The sequence below is a fragment of the Toxotes jaculatrix genome, chromosome 7 (assembly GCF_017976425.1).
Source record: "Toxotes jaculatrix isolate fToxJac2 chromosome 7, fToxJac2.pri, whole genome shotgun sequence".
Classification (NCBI taxonomy): domain Eukaryota; kingdom Metazoa; phylum Chordata; class Actinopteri; family Toxotidae; genus Toxotes; species Toxotes jaculatrix.
This window is the reverse complement of record NC_054400.1, coordinates 25,170,351-25,194,995: the sequence shown is the minus strand read 5'-3', so window position 1 is coordinate 25,194,995 and position 24,645 is coordinate 25,170,351. Positions and strand designations below refer to the sequence as shown.

Genomic DNA, 24,645 nt, shown 5'->3' with positions numbered 1-24,645 from the left:
GGAACATAGTCTCTGGGAGCTTAAAAACACCATGTTATCCTTCTGCTTAAACCGATTCATCTCTCTCAAAACTTTCAAACCTGCCTGAAAAACATGTACCAGTAATTTTAGCTTTAGGGGTTATATAACATGTGAGGTTACACACACTCCAAACTTGGAGAAAGCCAGTATGTTCTGTATGTTCTCATCACTTAGGAAATGCATTTTTCTCCAGAACATGATGTAGATATTTAGGTGCTCAACTCCCACAGGTATCACCCCTCTTCATGTCTAAAGCCCCATTCAGACAGGATCATGGAGAGACATGAGGCAAAGATTATACTCCTACTTGAATTATAACTCTTATCAAACCTTACCACACAAACATGAGACTCACATTGATATAATTTGGTGTGACTTGATGGAGGATATCATCGCATATTACATAAATACACACAGAATTTATAGAAAACACACTTCAGAACTTGCCTGAGAATCAAACACACATACACCGATCAGGCATAACATTATGACCACCTACCTAATATTGTGTTGGTCCCCCTTTGCTGCCAAAGCAGCTCTGGCCTGTCAAGTCATGGACTCCACTAAACCCCTGAAGGTGTGCTGTGGTACCTGACCCTGGACCACTTCCGATAGATACCGACCACTGCAGACTGGGAACACCCCACAAGAGCTGCAGTTTTGGAGAAACTCTGACCAAGACACACTTCAGAACTTGCCATCACAATTTGGCAAATTCGCTCAAATCCTTATGTTTGCCCATTTTTCCTGCTTCTAACATCAACTTTGAGGACAAAATGTTCACCTGCTGCCTCATATATCCCACCCACTAACAGGTGCCAACGTTATTCACTTCACCTGTCAGTGGTCATAATGTTATGCCTGATCAGTGTATATGCCTGTACTTTCATGGCTACATTACAAAGAGGACCTGCTAATGGCACTTTTTGGTATACTTAGAATGTTACCATTACACTGAACTGATGAAGGAGAAGAAGAAAAAGCAGCTTTTCACTGCTTTAAAATACAGGGATGTTACTCTGGACAGGATTTAAATGGCCAGTTAGTTCACTGAAAAACAGCAGGCTGTAATTGTTACTGGCATTGGGGTGAAAAATTACCCACAAATCACCAATCAGCTCAGTTATGTTAAAATCACTTCAACTTCTTTATGAATAAATTCAGCCTGAATGGAGCCTCAGATAAATACATCCAATCAATCAACCTGGTTTAAAACTGGTGAAGCTAAAATGTGAAAGATGATTATTATGACTGCTATTTTTCCTCGCTCTGGTTTTAGTCAGAGGGTGGATGGAGGATGGAGGAAGAGCGATAAGATATAAATGAATGTTTATGTGTGTGTTAGCGTGTGTGTGTGTGTGTGTGTGTGTGTGTGTGTGTGTGTGTGTGTGTGTGTGTGTGTGTTTGAGAGAGAGAGAGCCCTGTTGGCTTATCCCACTGCTCCCTGCATCAGTGGAACTCACCTGATTTCACTTGATGTCATCTCCACCACTGTCATGGCCCCAGTCTCCAGGGCCCATTGTCTCCTCTGTCTGGCCTCTCTGTGCTTTTTGACAGATGCACAATTGTGTGTCTGTGACTGTGTCTGTGACTGTGTCTGTGTGTGGGTTTCGTTGTTAAGGTAACACCAATGTACCAGGCACATTTTGATTTTTAACTCAACTTTAATTTAATGGAGTTTCCTCTGTGATTTAGTGACTTTATTATCATTATAATATCAGATATTTGACTAGAGAAACCATTGTAGTGAGTAATACTGTGTATAATTCCTACACATTACACCTTGAGGGACCTGTACCAGATAGATCATAACAACAACAGCCGTTCAACAACCGTTTGGATAATTATTTTTCAATAGAAGAGAGGTCACTGCTCTGTGTCGGAGATAAGATGTCACTGTGCAGGTAAAGCAGTGTGCTGACACCTACTGTGCAAACAGATACACCTGGTTTGCCCCCACACCAGGAGTGTAAAAGTACAGAGCGTAAAAATATGGAGATATTTAATTGTAGGCAGATAATGTGGGGCTGTTGGTGCCAGTGGGGATTTTGGCCACAGGATCTGTAGTAGTCTGAATGTGATGTAACACATGGCATCATTTTTTCCAGCTACATGAATACAGCGGGTTACAGTCCAGCAGGAGCATGTTTTAACAGCAGCGTCCTCTGAGGCTGACTCACATAACAGCACCTCCTTCTACTCACACACACACACACACATGAACAATGCATGAAGGTGTATACACACATCAGTTTTAGCACTGATGAAGGCTGAGACCTGAAAATGTTTTGCGTACTGGGACACTGATTCCTTATTATTTTTATATGGGATTTTGTTCATATGTTTATGGGATTTTGTTTGTCATTCTGCTCTTCACATCTCAGCGACCAGTTCTGAGTCAAACCCTCTGAGTCTGAGTTTCTGTGGGTGGTGCTCCTTTTCTCTTTTTAACCACGACTGCTGTCACATTTCACATTTCACAGCCAAAACGAGTAGAAACATTAAACATCTCAGAGGATTTTTTTGATACTCTCCTTACCAAGAATAATGACCTACATGGTGTTTTTATCTGTCCCTGACAAGCAACCTCCTGTGATCATGAATGTGATGCTGCTGCTGCCTTTGCTATTTACGTTGCCATCAACATCACAAATCGACGCTGGTCCTGTGAGCTCGACACACTGCGGCTTCAGAAAGCACGTGCAAATAGATACAAGGCAAGAAAATATCATCAGCACTCTGATGACAGATAAGCAGCCTTCGTGCAAAGCCTTCCTCTCACCGCAAAGAGAGAAAACACAACCAAATGCACAATCACTAACATTTCCCATTTCTGTTCATTTATAAGAGAAACTGTAAAAGCTTTCATCAACTGTGCCTCCACCGCTGCAGCCAGATAGATCACAAAGCCTTTAAGAGGATATCAGTGCATTCCTCCTTTTTTATTCACCTTTGAGGCAGTTTTCTATTTTACACTTCCAAGCAAAGGCACTAAATTTGAACTTACAGTGTCAATTTATTCCATCCCGTCAGAAACAGATCACACGTTCAGCCACAGCACAGATGAAGAAGCTCCACTTTGTTATCTGGGCTGATAGGATTGTTGAATGTGTGAATTAGAAAATAGTCTTTTCCAGTACATAAGTGTAAGATCCTGATGTTTGGCCTATTCATCTTGCTTATTTTAGCATAAGAGCACAGTAAAAATGGTATCATTATATTGTAAGTCCATTAAAACAGTTGCTTGTTTTAAAGGTGAACGCTGCTGAGTAGGACGGCTGGCTTCTGTTGCTGCGTTCAGGGTCACAGTCAGTTTGATGCCCCTGTTGTCGGTTGGTTGCTACAGGCTACAAGGCAGAGATTGACTGATGGTGGCATTCGCTCTCTTTGTGTGGCAGCTCAGACTGAAAAATAAAAATAAAATAAAAATAAAAGGAAAGACAGAAGCCAAAACAGTATGGCAGCCACAGACAGACATGTGTGCTGCAGGCTGACAACGGAGGCTCCCCTCAACAAACTGGGCCAGGTTTGAAAAGCTTAATTGCAGCTGCCTGCTGTGTTTAGAATAATATAACCTCGTTCAGCCACACTTGTTTGAACTTTGGGTAAGAATCCACTGTCTATGGAGAAATGATTCCTGCTCCTTTCTTTAGGGAGCCTGGCAAAATTGTATTCTATTACCAGAGGCAGGGATTTCACCCATAAATCCACAACCTTTAGGAATGGCCTATATTTTGCCGCTCATGCTTCATGAGATATCTGGGAGTTAGTGCTTCTTGTGCTCTTATTTAAACAGGAGTCTGTGCTTTCATGTCCTTTGTTGCTGAGTGCAGCACTCTATGACAAACTGCATTAGAGGTGTACTATAAATACATTCAGTTTGATGCAAATGTGCAGCTAACATGCTAAGCCTATAAAAGAGGTGGGAATCTGATTTTGGAAACGATGTAAAAGAGGGAAGAATTAATATTCAGCATCCAGCTACAACCACTCCTCCATAATGCATATCATGAATATATTCCACCACTAAGTACTGAGTAATGAGATGCAAAGAAATCTACAAATGAACAAAAATAGATCATCTGGCCCTGACACATTTTCTCTTCTAACAGCTCCATTCAGTGGCCAACACATAGCTGTGGTCAAAGAGCACTTCTCCAGAGGGAGCAGGGTGTCCTGGTGGCGGGGCCGTCTCTGTTCCCAACTGGAAGGACACAGGTTTGAATCCCGCAGCAGTCGGCGGCACCAATTATCAGTCAGGTACCCCGCTGAACACCTACCTGCTCGCTAACTGCAAGGCACTCTGGATAAACACCGAAAATGTAAATGTGGCGCACAGAAGCCCTCGAGGATGTGACATGTTTCCTGTTGCAAACATAGCTTGTTGTGACAGTCCAACCATCTGGACCATGGGCACTGTGCTCAAGGGCAGATGAAAGACATTTGCCCACTCTTGCTTTTTTTTTTTCCTCTCTCCCTCCATTCAATGCAATTCTGTACTGACCTAATATTCTGACCTAGTTGAAATAATCAGCAGTAGAGATATTTTGCAAATTGCGTCGCCGACCCTATTTGCACATAAATGTTTCCCTGCAGCTATGCACCGCCTTTAAACCTCAACCCACATTCTGAAGCAGACCTGGAAGGAGGAGGCACTGGAGCCATCTCTAGGAGTTTATCTTATCAGTATCTATTTCATACTCTTGACTTATTCTGTTTATGTGGCACGACATCTGCTGCACTACCTGCACACCGCACACATCAGCGGTCTAATACGGTCCTGTGAGGAACATGAAGCCTCAGGGCTCCATAATTAGTGGGTTATTCCCACCGTATGCCACTGCAACTGAATTACTATCCCCCTGATGAGGACTACAGCAGCAGTAACATCACATTTACACAACCAAAGACCTTGTTACTTTGATCATTTCTCCATATAAACATCAGACTGAATCTAAAATCTCACTTGTCACCAACAACTCACTAGACCCTCTGTCATTAACCCAGACCAAGAGGTTGGTTAAAACCACTGCACCTTAAGCACAGAGGGGACGGATCAGAAAACACTCCTCGCATCATTCTGTAATGTAATGTCATTTAATGGTTTTAGAAGGCACAACAAACTACGCTGTCAAGGAAAAGAAAGTGACCCTTGAGGTGGGATGATGATTGAACATGTGTTTTGTCACTGCCTTCCATTATGCAAATTAATCAATCCAAACTTTTAAAGGAGAACAGAAAGTTTTCTGATTCAATGCCACGACAACAGGATGACATTATTTTTCAGTGCCCTCCAAAACCATTACAAATGACCACTTTATAAAACTGGAAAAAGTTGACCTTGAGTTATTATCTCCAGGGTCAAGAATGAACTTTGAAGTAGGTTGGAGGACTCTGAGCAGTGCTTGCACTTTCTGTCGTTTGCCAGCAAAACTTTCAAACCTGCTGTGTAACATCATGACTAAAACAACACAGTTGTGATCACCAAATCATCATCTGACAGAAAGAGAGCTGGCCCCTCAATGTTTCCTGGTGCCATTTTTTTGTGATTCTTTTATTTTGGTGAAAATAATTACAACACTGACTGTTAGGTTGGGTGAGGTCAGTGCCTATCAGTGGGCAAACCCCACTGAAGCTCATGTTTGTTTGTTTTTCTGTTACAGCATAAATATCTATCAAATATAAACAAGCAACTGGAAAAGTAATTTGTGAACTGAAATGAATATTAAATTGACTTCTTCATCAAAATTAGTGTTACTACTGTCATGTCTACTGTGCATATTATTGTGTTTTCTCTTTCTGTATTTCAGACTCAACTAACTGAACTCCCAAAATGAGACAAGGGAGAGACATATATACTGACTGATGAGACCATCGAAGACAAGTAGGGGAAAACACCATAGACAGTAACTAAAACTCAGTACGAAGAAACACCATTCACCCCCCCCCCCCCCCCCCCCCCCCCCTTGGGATGCAGCTGATGGTCTGGTCCATTTCTTGGTCCTCTGTATTTAAGTGGGCTCCACCCTCAGGTACCTATTTGGCCAAACCAGGAAGGAGGACTGATGCAGCAGACAAGGTAACTCAAAGACCACGGAGAATGAATTAATACAGCTTATACATTGTAGTGTCAGAGTGTAGCAAGTAACAAAATTCTAAACCAAACAAACTGTGGTTGTGTTTTAACCTAAATGATTGTAAGGAAAACTAACAAAGCCTGTGGGAAAGTGAGTGAAACCATAAACCTGTGTTTTTGGATTTGTTTGCTGAGTGTGGTGAGGCTGGATGAATATTACCACATTTCTATTTCAGCTGTGTAGCTGTGGATGTGGCCATCACAATACACCACACTGTCATATTATCAAAAGAGGAGAAATGCGGCTGCCACGCAGCCGCCACGTTTGTTACAAAAACACCGAGTCTCTGAAACGTTAGCAAGATTAGCATTGTAGCTAAGGTGTCACTGTTCAGGACAGCGCCACCAGGAGCTCTGGAGCAGGAAATACTGCGCTGACCGGCACAGACTACGCAGCTCAAGACCCCGAAAATAAAAACAAAAATAAACAAAAATATATAGAAATTTACTACTTATATACTTATATACTACTACTTTGTATAATAATAATAATGATGATGATGATGATGATGATGATGATGATGATGATAATAATAATAATAATGTACCTAGGCCTATAGTGGCAATAATGGTGGGCTGCTGATAATAAAAGCCACAGGTTTACTGAAAAACACATCTTTCCTCATCAGCCTCTCTCCTCTCTGTCCATGTGAACAGTTTTAGTGGGAACCAGCTGATATTTGCTGATGTGAGCTGCCACTTCCCACCCTGCCCCGAGTGAATCGACGCGGCTTGATGAGCGCCGCGCGGCCAATGGGAGCGCAGCGGGGCGGAGAGCAGCGGCAGATTGTGGGATACTACAGTGTAGTACCGCTGCCAACAGTAGACGCGTCTCCCGCTCAGTCTGCCGCTATCCAGCATCCTCTGGTTAATGGATTATACAGTTTCCCTCCAAGTCCAACATCAGCTGGCCGTGTTCCCGACACACTTCTATCAGGGCTACAGTGTGGAGTTACAGGTACATTCATTTTAAATTCCACTTGCCAGTCCCGTCTTCTTCTTCTTCTTTTTCTTTATTTATTTTTCTCTTGTTCCTTACTGTGCATGATAAGAGGCGTGCATGGGTGCAGAGGAGAGAGTGTGACTTTATGGAGATGCTTTACTGCAGGGGAAAGGCATGGTGGTCGTGTTGCATGCTGATGTTTTCCCCCCCCCCTTCTCACCGAGATTCTTGTTGCGTGCCGCCGCCGTGAGACGGAGAGCGGCGGTGGCAGCCAGTGCGCTGCAGCGCGCACATGGAGGGGGGGTTTAAAAAGTAAGCGGGGCAGCCTGGTGGAGGTTGACCTCACGTCCCGTAAACAGGTCCTGCATGCTGCTGAGCGACGGGTCTGTGAAGTGGGGGCGGAGGGATGCGGGGACACCCCAGGGAGTCCTTAAGGGGGTCCCCTCAGTAAAAATTAGACATAAGCCTTTCAACCAGAAATGATCACTAAGTCTGACTATTCCAATTACAGGTTCAACTTCAATAGTGCATTATACAGATCGGTGCAATTAAAACTCCTGCACCCAGAGGAGTAAGCTTCAGTCTCAAAACAAGGTTACTCCTGCAGTCTTTTTTTTTTAATTTTTATTTCTTCTTAGAAACAACCGTCATGAATATTAAGGGCAGTAACAATGTCAACATCAACACACACACACACACCCCAACATACCATCCCAGGTTGCTCTGCATGCAGGGCAACCGCCACGCGTTTCTGTCAAGGTGACATTTAAGGTGGATTAGAAGCAGAGATGTAGCGGAGGGAGCTGAACACACCTCCCTCACCTCTGTGGAAGAGTTTACAGCTCATGGTTAGAGCTCATATTAATTCTCATCAGAGGAACAGACAGCGCGGGTCAAAATGTCAGACTGAGGAAGACAGGAGGCTTTAAAAATATCTTTCCCCCGTTGATTTTTCTTTTATTAGTGGTTGATGTAGCAGATTGCAGGTCATAGTTTAACACCTTTTTGTGTATCTTCACAATATTATTGGTCTGTATGCGTGTCTGTAGCACACCAGAGAAGAGAGGACTCCTGATAGTTGAAGTTGTTAAGCTTTGTAAATATATTAGGTCTGCAAATAAAGATTATTTTCTCTATCAGATAATTAGCCTTTAATTTTCCTGTTTAATTAATTACTTGGTCAATATAATATTCACAAGTAGTGAAAAATAGCCAATATTATCCCTGATCGCAGGCTTCAGGGAAAAAAAAAGATTGAAACAGTTTACCAATTATCTAAGCAGTTTCTGATGTTTTTTTTTTTTGTTGATTGAGACATTGATTAATAATCTAATCACTTCACTTCTGAAACATATTAATAGATGAAATCATAAAAACAACAAATCAATTCTTTTTCCGCACCCACTGTGTTTCTCAGCTTTCTTTGTGGTGATGTTTGTCATTGAGGACTTCAGTGGCCATTTCCCTCTTGTTCAGAAAGGCAAACAACAGAAAATATAGAAAACAGTTGTTACAGTCTTTGCTTTGATGTCTCTCAGGTGGCTTTTTTTTTATTCGATTCCGCATTCAGACTCTTGTTGCTTTCTACTTTTTTCCCCAATGCAGAACCTCAGTATCTGTTTTTGTTATTTTATTTTTACACCCAGTACAGTGTACTCTTTGGCATTCCAAAACAGGCCTGTAGTATTGACTATTTTCATCATTGATTTATTCACTGATTACTTTCTTGATTAATCAGTTAATTTCTGGTCCCATCTCATTTTCACATTACGTGTCTCCTTTATCCGACCGTGTCCAGGTCACTTGTAGAAAAGACAAAAAAAGATGGAAATCTTTACATTTGAGAGCTGGAACCTTTAACTTTTTGTCAAAAAGGATTACTCTTTAATTGATTAGCAGAATTGTAATTAATTTTATGTATATCAACTAATGACCAATACGGAGCACCAAATTACCTGTATCTAATCACAGGCAGATACATGGAGGAGAATCCTTGGTGAATCAGCACCATTTGTTTTGAGTCGACAGTTTGTTTTATGAGCTGCTGTCACTTTGTTCAAACGGCAGATATGTCACTGAGAAACAGGAGGCTTCCTTTCCTCCTGCAGCATCAGTCCAACCCAGGCTAAAGATCCAGATATGGATGAAGTGTTTTATTCTGCAGCCTCCAGCCTGATGAGAAAAAGAATAATGCGGCATTTCACCATCCAGGCACTGCGAGCTCCAGCTCCACCTGCCTCATTCAAAGTTGACTCTTTCCCCTGAGAAACTGCACGATATCATCAACATCTCCTCCTGAAAACCACAAGGTGGCTCCATCTTGGCACCATCGAAGCTTTTTGAAAATCTTAGTCTGACACAAGGCTGTCTCTATCACTTCTGCTGTCCTCTGAGACACCACAGGAAAGCTGTGCGCTCAACAGCTACACATTACAAACAGCGACAGACAATAAAGCTCAGTCATCGACCCTTTCTTTAATATTCCAGTGATTTTTTTTTTGTTTTGTTTTTTAGGCATGTGTTCAGGCCCTCTAGTTGTCCTTTCTATTTTTGAAAAACTTCAAGAAAAGAAAAAAAGAAAAAAAAAAAAAAAAAAACTTTCCCCCATTCCCCCGTCTGCTGTCTGTAATTTCTTCTGCCTATAAATAAAAGACTTTGAAGCTCAGCGCTTTGATGTCATCAATAATTGTTTGCTTTTGTAAAGTTAAAATTGCCCTGCTTCTTTGTTGCCTTCTATTGCCTTCTTGCTGCAGTTGTTTGCAGTTCTGTCTCCATTATTTCTTTCACAGAAGGTGAGATGGGTCTCAGGATTTTTATAAATAGCACAAAGAGTAACAAAGAGCTCCAATAATCTGAGCTGAACATATTTATTTTCACAGGGTGTAGAAGTTGTTCTGAAGCAAACAGCTAAGTAAAGGAAATGTGTACTTCATCAAAGGTGAGAAGCCTTTGCTTCCAGTCTTTCATGGCTGCAGAATGACTTACAGGCATCCATCCACGCTGACCTTGGATCAGCAGAACAGCTTGTATCGTTTTTCAAACCTACCATGCAAAGGCTGTCTTTACAGTGTCCAAAAAAAAAACAAAAAAAAAAACACCTGTTCTAACAGTGATTGATACCACTGGGTATAAAACAAACAAATCATTTTTTCAAAGATTAGATAGTAGACATTTTACTGTCTAACCATTTTCAGAGAGAGAGATAATAAAAAGAAGAGTGACAATTGATGCAGCAGATGCCGAGATATCAGCTGAATCCAAATGTCCACCCTGTGGACCTGCAGACTGAGTCCTTGAGGATTTCAATCAAATGTACTCTGAAGTGCCTGAAGTGCTCGCTGTGATTTTGTCAGGTCTGTGAGGGGTCCAGGCCGGGAGAGGAGGGAAAATGAGGAGAGGCGGTCTTTGAGACAGGACTTCAAACCTAACGTTTCCCTGGAAATGAAAGTTGTTAATATTGTTTTCTTAGTTGGATATAAACCAACCTGGGGGCGTGCCCCTTTAATATTCCAGAGTTTGACGCAGGACATAGTGTGTTTTGCCTTCACTATACTTTGCCATAGAGTGTGCATACTCATTAGCTGCCTTGCATCTTACTTTTGTGAGAATGTGTCTTCATTATTTAAGTCCGTTACAGGCCATTATGCAGAGGTTTAAGAGGAAGGGAGGATGGATGGATGGATGTGTGTTTGAGGGAGAGAGAGAGACAGAGATGTCGCAGCACTCTTTACTGGTCATAGATATGGCCAATCATTGAGGTGATGTGATGTAGAATTGATTGGTTGTAGTTTAAGGCACATATTTGAGGGAAAATACATTGTTTTGTTTTCTCTGATTGTCTGTTACTTGGCTGTAAGTCTTCAATGGACTCAACACTTCACCTCGCAAGTGCTGTGTGAATGAGACTTAGTGAGCCTTTTCTCAGAGAAAGAATTAAACAGCACTGCACTGGGTGTGTTGTAGTGTCAGAGCTACTGAAGCTAAAGCCTCACGCAACAGGTGTCCGCTGTAATGTCCAGGCTTCAGTGCTTCTTTGACAGCGCATGATTTGAGTTTGAATCCTCCAGCTTGATGTGCCTGTGCTGGAAAGAAATAATCTCATTAAGATGACCAGTGTCACAATTTTATTGTCGCACCAACTCAACATTTGCCCTAAATGTCTGCACTGGCTGAACACCAAGCTGATTATATTACTGAAGTGCAGGCAGTCTGCCCAGCGTGCGTGCTAATGTTTTCACTCAGCAGATCTGTGGACCGCGCTCAGGTCACACTGCATGGGAATAGTCCACTTAGCAGCAAACACAAAGTAAGTGCTCATTGTTTTGACCTCGAGGCATGGTATTACAATTTGGCTTGAATTTGCCTCCCCAAGGCCAAAGCAGCAGAATGATAGAGACAGAATGGGAGCTAGATCAGTGCACAGGGCTGTGGGATAGGGAGCACAGTGTCTGCTGTGTGAGCGTGCAGCCTCACTCATCCAGGCAGGCTAATTTGCCCCCCCCCCCCCCCCCCCCCCCTCAGGAACAATGTCTCACAGTCTCACTGGCCCTGGAGCACCAGCTGGACAAAATGCTGCTGATGATGGAGGTAACAGTTTCTATGGAACTAACAGGTCACAGTGAGCACAGGGAGGCCAGCTCTCCCTATCTGCAGCTTTTCCTTTCTCACTTACTAAATCACCTACCAGCAAGCTGTCTCACTTATCCGCAGTATAACTTGTTCCTTGCTCAACTCAAAGACATGCTAATACCGAACTGTGAAAGGACATTAAGTGACATTTAGCGAACTAAAAGTCAACTGGAACCAAAAGCCGACCATCCCTTCAGTTGCCCCTGGGCAATGATGGCCTGTAATTGACCCAAACATTTAAGTCACATTTGCACAGTTGAGATGAGTAAGCTAGTCAGATATAGTAGAAACATGAAGGAAAAATGGAATATATGACTATGTTAAAACTTTTTTCTGGCTTGGGGTCATGATGATTTGGTAGGTATATGATATGAGATAATATATGAGTAATTTAAAGTAAGGGAATGGTTGTGGTCATAGTATAACATCACAGGAGACAGGATGCAAACTGGAGTGTCCCTTGTAAAGGCTTGTATTAATGTGTTTTATCCCTAAATTTGTTTTATGCTAGCAGCATAGGTATAACATTGCTGGGCTTTTCCTCTATACCCATCATTAAGGTCAAATTCGTAGTTTTGAGGGAATCAATCCAAAAACCTATCGGACAGACTGTCTTTTGTTATTTATGGAATTTGTTATTTATGTTCCCCTCAGGATAAATTGTAATATCTCTGTCTCCCTGACTTTTCATCTATCACCATAATCCAAATTTCAGTGTATCCAATATTTAGGTTTATGACCAAATATCTGCAAAATGTATGACATTTCCATCAGCCTCAGTTGTTGTTTATGTTTATTGATAATCAACAAAGGTTAGCATGCACATACAAAGATGGTGCACTCAAATATTCAGTGGTAAAACGATTAAAACCCTGATGTTTACGGATAAAATACCCAGATAAAAATATCTGGTTTTGGCTGATCCAGTCAATGAAATAGCAGACAAATCAAAGTACTTCATCACAGTGATGCAACCATCCTTTAAATCCAATTTTGCAAGAGAGCAATTCTGCTCCTTGGTTTGAAACAGTGCCCACAATGGTCTGTACAACCAAAGATATCAAAGGGAGAACTACCACAGTGTGACAGACTCTCTGAAAGTAGACAAATTTATATCATCTCATGTCACATTACCTGACCCCCGCCCCACTAACAGGACTGCTACTGCATCTACTAAATATCATCGTGATAATCATCCAGCCCAGCAGATGGATACTTGATTCTTTAAGCTGTTACCGATTATGATAAACTACCTCCAGCATACTTTTATTATCCAGGGTTTTCTACACAAGCAAAACAAAATTTCCAACACTATTCTTACATTTGAATCTACTTTTTCTTATTATAATAATCCACACTGAAAAAGTGTCTGTTTCAATACAAAAATATCTTAACCCCAACACTCATAGCCCACTCAACACTACAGGGATGGAGATGAAATATTGTGTGAGCTGTGTATTAAAGGCACACAGGTGATTATGATGGATACTACATTCGGTCAAATTACTCATCATATTTTGTTGACACTATGATTAAATAGGCACGATGCAGTAACTGCTTACCTTCATCTGCGTGCCAGTGGCTGCGTCAGTTATGAAATATCAGCGTAGATGTGATCAATAATTATCAAGAGTCACTGGCACAGTCTGCTAAGTCTTCCACTCAGGACTGAAGTGTGTTTATCTCTGAGCACTGCAGTTTGTGACTTTTCGATGGCATCTTTTTCAGTCTGATGATTCTTGCCTATGCTGAGTTTTACACTGAGAGCTGCATTGGAGGGCCTCCAAAATTCATGACCGACAAGCTCACTTTATTCCTTATCATCATTCACTGTCAGCAGTGGGTCAGCAAAGATAACTACCATTCATTTAAAAAGTACAATTCTGGCTATTGTACCATATCAATGATTGATTCTCTCTGCTGTGCTGGGCGTCTAAAACTCATCTTTCACTAGCAAAGTCAGGCAAATGCAGGTGTTGTGGAGAGTACTGATGGAGAAATGGTGAAGTATGAGTGTTGTAACCTCTGACAACTCAATCATCACTGGTTGTATAGATTGTAAATTTAGTTTGGATGCTTTAAGTTGCTACACATCAGCATTCGGACAAAAGTAGATGATGTATTCATTTTAGTAATATATGTTTAAATCTAAAGAGCCAAAGAGGCAGCTTTTTACTTTTAAATAAATTTCCTCTTTGAGCACCTGGTTATCTGCAAAACTGGAAAATCTTCTCTAACTACTTTCCGACCATCATGGAACTGCAAACTTCTGCAGTGAAGCCCAGAATAAATACATTCTTTAGCAGCTCTTCAAGGTGATTTACAGACTACTTTAATGGAGTTGTGGTCAGGGAGGAATTACTATATGACCACACTGGCCCATAATGGCGATTTAATAAAAAGGCTAGCCTGTCAGAGCCCTATATTAATACAGTGCAGGTCAGTCTAACCCTAACCATAACTAAAACTGTCACAATGTCTGGCTTCTTAGATTTTATAATGTGAAATATCTGTCAGAGAGTGCCGGGGTGAATCTTTTTCATCATGGTAGGACTGCTTTATATTGGTTGTGCTTTAAACATCTTCCAAAGCAGCCTTTTGAAGGGTTTTTGGTCCTGAGAATGGCAATGGCAGTAAGTTGGTCAGTTTGTTTATCAAAAATTTTGACCCAGCGTAAGGTGCATTGACAACTGCTGTCCACATTGCAATGAATTTTGGCAGGGATATCAGTGGTCCCCAGAGGATATATGACCCCACTACATCAAGCTTTAACCAAATCCATGAAATCTCAAATGTAATGCCTGTATTGTTTGTTATAATATTTGGTGATCACCCTTTTCTGGTGGCGAAATGTCACACTTTTAGTCCCACTACTGGTAAGACTCTGAGGCTATTTTCCCATGGGTCCAGAACAGCATACTGTAACTGTGCTGTGCCATGCCAAGCTATGAACGCATGTGTTTCCACTGAATCCTCATATGGTATAACCACAGTGACCTACACTGTGTGAAGCAGCCATAACAAGTGCAGAATTGTTAAGTAAAAAATCAGAATACACAAGGAGATATAGTGTTATTTGCTCAGCAGATCAGTTTTAAATAACACAGGGAGGCAGCCTCTTACTGTAGCATGTGAGAACCAGAACACCTCCAGTCATCATCAGGGTAAACAATACCTCTTACCTTACCATGCTGTCCTATGGTAAACCCTTTGTACTATGCAAAAATGGCTTAAATGGCCACAGCTGCTCAAAGCTCATCTCCGTGTCAGTAGTACTAAGCCCACATTAGGGGACAGTCTTTCATTTTTGACTTGTAAAATTTAAAGTCTAACTACTGCCAATAACTTCCACTGGCTCACACTTTCTGGAGCTTGTCATTGTCATAGTTTTTCAATTGAAATATGCAGGCTATGAGCCTTTTTTTTTTTTTTTTTAAACAGGGCCTCATTATGACTTTTACTGCACTGAGCGCTTCAGCAGTTCTTTGTGACAGTAGCTTAAAGCCATGGCTTCCCAACACTTCTCTCTCAAGCTGATACTGTTAATGTGTGGAGCAGCTATGATTAATTGCCAGTTTTACTACTTGCAATATGGCATATAGAATGAACGACCAACTTCTAATTTATGAGTTACCACGATCGTCCATGTGTAGTCATCATTCTCCATTAAACAGGTCCACACTTTATTGATGAGGCTTACTTTATTCCGTAAATTGAGGGACGTCCAGTGCAGCAGTCGCGGTCATTATTTTTCAGATGGGTTATTATTTTTCACTAAAAGCATTTAAAAAATCATTTTCATTAGCACTGGTCTATCAGAGGCAATAGAGGCGGAATAGCCAGATAGTGCGCTAAATGACAGTGCAGTCAATATTGAATTGAATTCGTAAATCTGGCTCTACATGTGATCCAGGTACAGTATGTATTTTCAATTTTTTTTTTTAAGAGCTTATTGTCAGTCTCTCTTTAGTCCTCTCTCGCCACACAGCATTTTCTGTAATTTAATGGACGCTCAGTGCCCAATGAATATTAATTAATCCAGCTGGCATGCAAGACACAGCTAATAGAAAGTGTACTCAAGAACATTTTCCAGACTCTAATAGGGAGCACTTTCCTGTTCCACAGTGCATCATTGGTAATCTTTGTCTATAACTTTCCACTATAATGTCTTATCTTTTTATTCCATGGCGTGTGCCAGCTCATTTCAAATAAGTAAGTAAGATTTTTTTCCCCTTTGTGTGTCTTGAGCTTCCTAATAACAAATGCCATTATGAATTAACATTATTGTTCTACAGTATGTAAACCTGATTGCTTTTTCAAATAGCTGAGGGACAGTCATTGGCTCCCACAATTTGCAAGTCAAAAGCAAAAGCTCTATGTAAGGTGCTCTATAATTTATAGACCTGTTTGATACAGCTTAAATTAAAGTCTCTTTGTCATGAATTATACAAGGTCTTCTATCTCCTAAATTCAGTAATGACTGAGTGAAAGCATGCTTTAGGAGTGCTTTAGAATGACTGGGGAGAAGTGGATGGATGTTGTCTGGATTTCAAAGCATCTTGTCTGATCAATTATGCCCCCAAGCATGGCTTTCCTATATGGTTGAAAATCAGTTATTTGGGCATATTTCTTTTCATGCGTCATGTGTTTAAATATGACTTAGAGTTACTTGGTGATGAGGTTTGAGGTGTGAGATGGCTCTGGCTGTTTACTGTGGAGCCCCTGCTGTGGGTAGACGAACACGGTGCAGCTGTGGTAGAGATGGGAACAGATGTGGATATGAGGGGCTGGTATCAGTCATGACCTTTAAAATGCCTCTTCTCCTGACTTTTTAAAGCGCTGTGCTCTGTGCTTTCAACTCTGACAATTTAATGGTGAAGAGAACAGTCTGAGGCTGATCTGTCACAACAGCTTTGCACAAGAGGAGTCTGATTTCTCTGCGTGGCAGGTACAGAATCACCCCAAGAGAACACAGGATCACTCAAAATTAAGTAAGGAAGAGGCAACACATTTGACTGTTTTGCTCAGATTCTGGGAGATCGTTGCTAAGTGTAGGAAAAAGTTTAGTGTTATTAGGCGGAGGCAGACACGAAGGACAGAGTTTGTTTGTTTTTGTTTTTTTGCTATGATATGGACTAGCAATGAGCGACTGTAATGATGGGGATTTTGGTCGGTACGTTGGTCAACCACATTGGTCCAGACTGAAATATTGTGACAAATGTAACCTTGATTGCTGTGACATTTTGTACATTCTTGGTCCCCAGAGGATGAATCGCAGTGATTTGGGTGATCCACTAATGTACTAGCATCACCAGCAGGTTAAGATCTCAACAACTATGGCAGGGACTGCCACAAAGTTTGATACAAACATTTGTGGTCCTCAGAGGATGTTTCCTAGTCATATTTGTGATCCCCTAACTCTTCCTCTAGTGTTACATTTTTGATTCAGAGGGAAATTACTTGACAACTACTGGACAGATAGCCATGGAAACTGGTAAATATTCATGAACCCCTGACTTTTCATCATCAATATCAATTTGTTGAATATGTAGATCCAAAATAAATGGCATTCCCATTTTCCTCACTTGTATGCTGACGTTAGCGTATCACTCACAGCATTGCTGTGCCTAAAAACAAGCTCACAGAGTGTGTGTGTGTGTGTGTGTGTGTGGCTTGTTTGACCTTAAATGACACACCTTTGCAACAGGACTTTATTAAAAGAGATTTTGCTAAAGTTTAAAATGCGTCTTGCTTTGAACTTGGCGTTGATATCAAAGTCAGGTTTCTTGTTTCATGACAGCAGTTGTGCCCCGTGGAGCTGATGATGAGAATTCAGTATCTGAGTTGTCTTCTGCCAAAGGGACACCTACTGGAAAGGCCAGTATGAGTCCAGCTTGTCTGCACTGGCGTTCGTCCAGCTTCCCAGCTTAACACCCTCCCTAACGAATTACAACTGACCTTTTATAGCTGCAACATCTGCTGGGCACTCGCTGCTGTGACCTCCCTTTCATCTCTGCACTCCTTCCCTCCCACTGTTTCATCAGCTTTTTCTATTTTTTCTCCCCCTCCGCCTCGGGCTTCCGGCTCCACGCGACTTGCCTCATCTGATTTGCTGGCGGCCCGTCATAGTCGAAGACAGACAGTAAACAGTGTTGACTAGGTGTGAGAAACAAGCTGGCTTCCTGCTAATTTGATCGTCAACGCGAGGCGTGCTGTATTGTTCCCTCTGTGACTTCTCCGTCCTGTGTTTCTCCTTCACCAAAGTGGCAATACAGCTACTGTAATGAGCTCACGGTGTTGTGCTGAGAGAGCCTGGCTGTGATGATGTTGACAACGGCTGTTTTGATCAGATATTGATGATTGAATTGTGCAGAGAACCCCCGTGTAGGTTTATGATTGCGATGCCTCCAATGATCCAATTACACCGGGTGAAAATTAATATTTTTCTCCGCATCTCATTTAGAAGAGAGTCAACCTCTTGCAATTAGAACGATGTATCTGCCAGTAAAATCCATTAGCTTAATGAATTGATCGCCAAGGAGAGGGACGTGTTAATTCAGTGAGCAGCGCTTGCTCTTTGGAGAGCTGTACTTCACCCTCAACAGGACTTTACCTGCTCTACTTCCTGTGCTGCTGGGTGACAGATGTGCTAAGGGACAAGGAGAAAGATGAAAGATGAATCTGGCTTATTACAATTGTATGATTTTTTTTTGTTTTGGCCATTAATATTCTCAATAAGTTAATTGCTCAGATGTGAGAATGCAGCCACATTGCTGAAAAGGAGTCTAACACAGCCGATGAGACCGGTTTTACACAAGCACCATGGTTGGCTAAACTTATTTGGAAGAGAAAAAAAGGCAAACAGCAAAATTACTACCTAAACTGTAAACATCCATAACAGACTGGGCATGTGTGCTCACTTTTTCCTCTGATCAAAGTGGTTTAGATCCCCAAGGCCGTAGACCAGAAACAAGCCACCAAATATTTGCTAATGTGCCTTAGGGCTGTCACTTTTTTCACCTGAGCATGAACTGTTGTTCAAACCTGGGAAAAAAAATGTAAATATTATATCTGTAATTATCTGCTTGAATAACAATAAGCACAACAGGCTGTGCCTTGTACTCCGGCGAACCATACGTCTCACCCACTGCATGGAGAAAACTACAGGGTCGAGCTAAAGGCGTAATCATTACACCAAAGCATCTGAGAAGTAATATGTGTGGAAGCCTTTTGGATTCAACGGAACAACCTACGGTGCAGTTCAGTCTACATTGGCTGTACATTTGTTCGAATTTGTTTGTTGTGTTCTTGAAAAAGTGCCAGCTCCACAGCATCAGGAGAGAACAATTCTGGCAAACAAGCTAAATTAGAATTATATATCTTATAGGCTATTTCTGCTTTAAATGACCTTGAACGAAGCCAGGTCTGTCTGTGCTGCGTGCTTCTGTCCGACTCTCAAAGCTGGCATGCTTATTTAAAGTACATCAAAGTACATCAGCAGTACTAAACTACTGAGGGAGCTAACCTGAATGAAAAATAAAAACTGGTGCCAGTTGAAAACCTCTACGGAGGAGGTATAGGGGAGATAAAAAAAATATACGTGTTTGGTAGTCTTAGAGCCTAGCCTTTATTTTGGCTGTTGTACCATCATCCATATCCAAAACCCAGCAGCAGTGTAGTGTTGCAGTGTTGACGTGTTCTCAGATTTACAGCAATTAGTTTGGTAAATATAGTGTTATCATAAGAGATAAAATGTCCAAATCCACATATTCTTTGGTGAAGTGTCTCTCTTGCTTCTTATCTTCTTATTTTTAAGCACAAATTGTTCTCCTCTAGAGCCGTGCACTCTGCTGTAATGGTATAAACTCCAGTGATTACGTGCAGACAAAAGTGAGGGTCAGTGTGGTCATATCCTGACAATGGATACAACTAAATGCTTCCTGGCCTCCAGCATAATGAGGCATTATTGAGACGTTCTAGGGAAATAAATTGTTCATTTTTGGTCTTTATCTGTTTATGCCACATTGCGGGGGTCACAGCAGTTCGGCCTCAAACTGAGGCAAAAATGCAAACTTAACAATGAAGGAACTAGAAATGACCCCTTCCTCTAGCTGCGGAAAATTAAATCTGAGATAAGAGCTGTTTTTTTTTTTTTTCTTTTTTCAAAGGCTTTTGCTGCTGAATCTCCTCGTGCTGCTGCTGCTGATGTTGCCACTGATGCGCCTGCTTCTTAACCGAATTTAGGGTGATTAATCATTCATTTCCAGCATCTGTGCACCCTTGCTAAAACAGGCAGTGGGCCCAACACTGGCACAGGCTGATAGAGCTCTCAAAGCCGCTCATTTATGTTGTTTGTCCTGTAGCATCTGAAAAGGAAACAGCGCTGCTCTTGACTGATTACAAGACTGAGGAGGAGAGCAGCGTCACTGATTTATTTATATTTCACTTCTTCCTCTGCCGTTTGTCTGCGCACACTTGGGCCCCTGACATGTTTTATCCTGCTGCTGGGTACCAGTGAGCAGAGGGGCAGCAGACTACATAGTGCCATAAGCAGACTACATAGTGCCATAAGACACTGCCAAGGGCATGCTGTGTCCTGGGAAGGTGATGCTAAATGCCAGAGATGAAAAGAAAGTCTGCAGCTCGAGGATCATCCTGTTGTGATGAATAATATACAGAAATCCAGTTCAGTAAATTACACATAACCAGCATGCTCTTGATTTTATCCTGTAGTGTGTCACTTTTCATTACAGCAGTGTGTAAAGAATGTAGAAAATAACATTTATAGTAGATCCTGACCATGAGATCCAAATGTTCCAGTTACAGTGTATGGTATGTGGCTTCTTGTGGGGCTCTAATGTTGTACATGTAGCTGCACCATGATAAAAATAAATAAATAAATAAAACACTGACTTTTAAACAATTCTTCTTAAATCTCATTACTTGAAGACCACACTGTTACATTTCTCATAGTCATTTTGCTGCACTTGTAGCTCCAGGCAGAAAACGGTGTGTTGGACGTGGCTCCGACCCGCAGAACTTATTTCCAAAAAAAATAGAGTTTACCTTACAGTTGATAACATCCACTATACTTAACTGCAGTAAATGACAACAGAGGCTCTTACTTGTATCATTAATGTCAAAATTCTGTTGGTGTATTCACAAACAAGAGTCTAATCTTCTTAAGAAATCAATTCTGTTGCTGGCCAGAATCTGAAATGAGTCATCACTTGTATGTGAAAATGGACAAAGCCCAACAAAATTTAGCTTTATCTTTAAAACAGAGAATTTTAAGAGAATTTCCTTTTACAGTATACCCACATAACCTTAGTTCTCATCTGCCCTGCCGCTTATAATGAAGACGTGCTGGAGTAAATGAGGATGGGTTGAGCCTGACTGCTTCCAAAAATGAAATGTGAGCCCCTAATGGAAGCTGGGCTGAATTAGTAATACAAAGCAGAGATGGCTCAGCTGTGTCTGTGGAAAGGGAAATAAAAGCTTTTTGCAGCTGTCTCTCTCTGAATCCCATATTCTCTGACCTCAGTCATATATTTTAATGAATTTCCAGGAAAAAAACTCTGTTGTTGTTGTTTATTTATCGTTGACAAATATAATTTTGACTTTGTGTCGGAAGTTTTAGCGGGATGTCTGATGTTAAATGGTTTTTCTGACTCATTGCTTGCAAAAGCTGCCCAGCATCTGTCACTAACTCAAATGCTTTAGGTAATGAAATATTGATTAACAGCGATGAAAGTATGAAATGAGATTATTGTTTACTTTCTTTATTACATCTTGGTTAGTTTGTCTTGGCTCCCTGGAGACTCATAAAGCAAAACTGTGTGATCGTGACAACAAACATCTGATGTCTTTTTTGTGTAAATAGTAAATCTAGCAGACATTGCTTTTATATAAATTTCTTTTTCAATACGTTTTTCAGTAAGTGGATGTGGTCCACTGTGGTTTGGACTTTCAGTTTTAATTAAATAACAGGTTTTGCCTAAGTTTGTAGGCTAGGGATTCAGAACAGCACCAGAACAGCTCACATCTCAGGCTATCTGAAACGTGTTCTCTTCAAATTTGTTAATAAAAATTGCAGGCTTCTTCCATTTTGAACTCACAGTGGTCAGTCTTGCATGTTCAGTTCTTGGTGCACACCTGCCACAATGTGCATCCAGGTCAGTAACCATGTCTGCATTTGTCTCTTTCTCCAGATGAAGTCAACAGAGGTGGACCAAGGGCTTTTCACAGACAGCTACTGCAAAGTGTGCAGCGCTCAGCTCATCTCCGAGTCCCAGAGGGTCGCCCATTATGAGGTGAAGACACCCCCCCTCACATTACCTTACACGACTCTGATACTCGACACTCTTTTTCAGTTAATGAAAGGCTTAGGGTCACGCTGCTTTGGCTTTGCCCCCAGAGACACGTAGCACCTGCGCCCTGCAGCTTACATACTCGATAAACACACCTGAGTTTACCCTATTATTTTTTCATTTAACCTCTGTAGAGAGCTACACTGGAAACAAAGAAATACTATCTGTAGAAACTGAACTTTGGCTGTACTTGCTGCTCCTACTTTAAATGGCACACGTGCATATTTTCTAAAACTAGATATTAAAGGTGCCATGTATAGAATTTGAATCCCAATAGATCACCGCCATATTTATTCTGACTCATTAATATCATTTCAGTAAATAATCAAAGTCATCATTAAAAAGTTACACTGCATTTTACATTGTGTGGCATCCTGCTGCCATATCTCTCACTTTGTATTGCAAAATGTGGAACTGTGTAAACACATGATGAAATGTGGCAGCTACTCCAGCAGTGTGAGCAGCCAAAACGAATAAAAAACATTGAGATCACTTTCATTTACAGAAGAATAATCAAGTCCGCGCTGACAGAAAGCCTGTTATGCCATATTAGATGTGTGTTTTGTGGCCATTTGCTGCCTTACCAGGAGTTAGATGGAGGTTTAATATAATTTTGGCTCTGAGCGTTCAGTGGATAGGTTGGTCCAGAACGTTAGCTTGGCACAAGGGCTCGAGTTGTGGGGTTTGGGTTAGCCTCTTCCAAAAAGAAGAAATGGAAACTCCAAAGTTCTGAGTTTCACATTGCCTGCACGTTACTGTCATGCTGATACAAAGTTTACATCCAAAAATCTCCTGGTTTAGTTCTGAATTGGAGCTTCACTGAGAGGACTCCTGGTCTCTTATTTGCAAAGCTGCTGATGATCAGTAAGAACCCTCCTGTCTGTAGTTGAAGCTCTGTCTCATTTTTTGCATTTTTCTGCACGTTATATGATCTGTGAGTGTGGAGATGGTTTAAATGTATCCGTGTCATCGCTGTCAGACAGTTTTTGTTTACTTTGATAATGTGCTTTTGTGTGTCAGCTTCACATTTGTGATTGTGTATGATTAGCTAGCAACCAGTGTTTTAGTGCAACAGGACAGACACAACAACAGTCAACACAAAATACCAGCGATAAAACTTTATTTCTTAAGTTTTGGTGCATATATTTAACTGCTCGGGTGCACTCACTCTCTTCAAGGCTAAAGTCAGGGAACAAAAGTCTCTGCCCTGCTCTGTACGATGCATACTGATACCTCTGGCAGCTTATGGTGGATATTGTTGTAACATTGATGTCATGCTTGCATTAGCCTGATTTGCATTAGCTGCTTCATTCATGCTCTACAGTCACTGGATCATTCAACAGCTTTTCCGGATACCAGCTAAATGTTAGTGTCCGATCATATTTATTCAGGTGGTGACCACTTTAATCTGATGTTTACTATTTCTCTGCTGATATACGAATGCCAACGCTGTTTGCTCCACCATCTCATCCTCCTTCTTTTATGCAATATATTTGATATTGCTCATTTAGATTTAATGTTCAGATTTTATTTGTTCAGGAGGGTGATTAGCTCTCCGAGCAGAAACCTTGTTGTTTAGCATATTTTCATATCTATAATTCATTTGCTCTGGTTTGAGTCAGTGGATGAGTTGCATCACCAAAATCCATGTGAGAAAGTCCACTCTGCTCTGTGTCTATGGCAGGAGCAAGGAAGTGGACACGGGAAGAAGGTCCTATCTGCCCAAAGAAGGCTGTACTTGGGTGCTAGTCCGGGTCAGACCTCGATTCATTCTTGCCTAGCGGATATCAGCTGTTAATTTTTGCTCAGCCACATGTCAGCATGCAATGTGCATCTGCCTTGATTAGACCACATTTAGGTCAGATCTCGTACCCACCACATGTGACCTGCTGCAAGATTTGGTTGAAACCAGGCAATCTTGGTGCAGTTGTTTTGGTCTTTAACTGAGTGTGATTGCTGCATTCAGATATTCCCAAATAAATCCTACCAAGGAGGAAAATGAACCAGAATCCTAATAAACTAAGCAATGCCAATTTGAAAATGTCCTTAGAGAGCTGTCTCAAATAACTTTTTCAGCCACTAGAACCTAAGGTGTGTGTTGTATACGCAGTATACCTTCATATACACACAACTCCACTCTGATTTAGCTTAACACACAAAATCCACTGTCCACTCAAGGACAGTGTGAGTCAAGCAGCCGGTTGGTTTCCTTCCCTCTTGTCTGAGGGTTGTCAGGTAGTGGACCTTTCTCTTTCTGCAGATGCTGCCTCTCACTCACTGTCGCTTTGAGTTAGAAGACCGGTGAGTCTGACTGCAAGCCTGCTGCTGGTGGACATCTGCAATAACAAGAGTTGAAAGGACTCATATGAACACCGGGGTCCACTCTCAAGAATTATCAAAGAGCGGCTGGCTGTTGTTCCCTTATAGACTGGAAGAAAATCCTTTGAGACCTTGAGTCAATTTTAGCATTTTTATTGAATTTCTATTGTTGTTCCTAATAGGGACTGGAGTGCTGCGGAGATGAAATCTCATCAAAGAGAAATAAA

General features: G+C 41.4%; 1 protein-coding gene across 1 annotated transcript in view; it reads left to right on the top strand.

The window, feature by feature from the left end:
* The first annotated feature begins 6,865 nt into the window (after nt 1–6,865).
* The window catches only part of zmat4a (zinc finger, matrin-type 4a), a 103,391-nt gene continuing 85,611 nt past the window's right edge, over nt 6,866–24,645 (top strand). The window contains 4 exon segments of the mRNA XM_041042880.1: nt 6,866–6,965; nt 6,968–6,994; nt 6,997–7,115; nt 21,941–22,042. Of these exon segments, the coding sequence (XP_040898814.1) occupies nt 6,893–6,965; nt 6,968–6,994; nt 6,997–7,115; nt 21,941–22,042 (321 nt within the window). The 5' untranslated portion in view covers nt 6,866–6,892.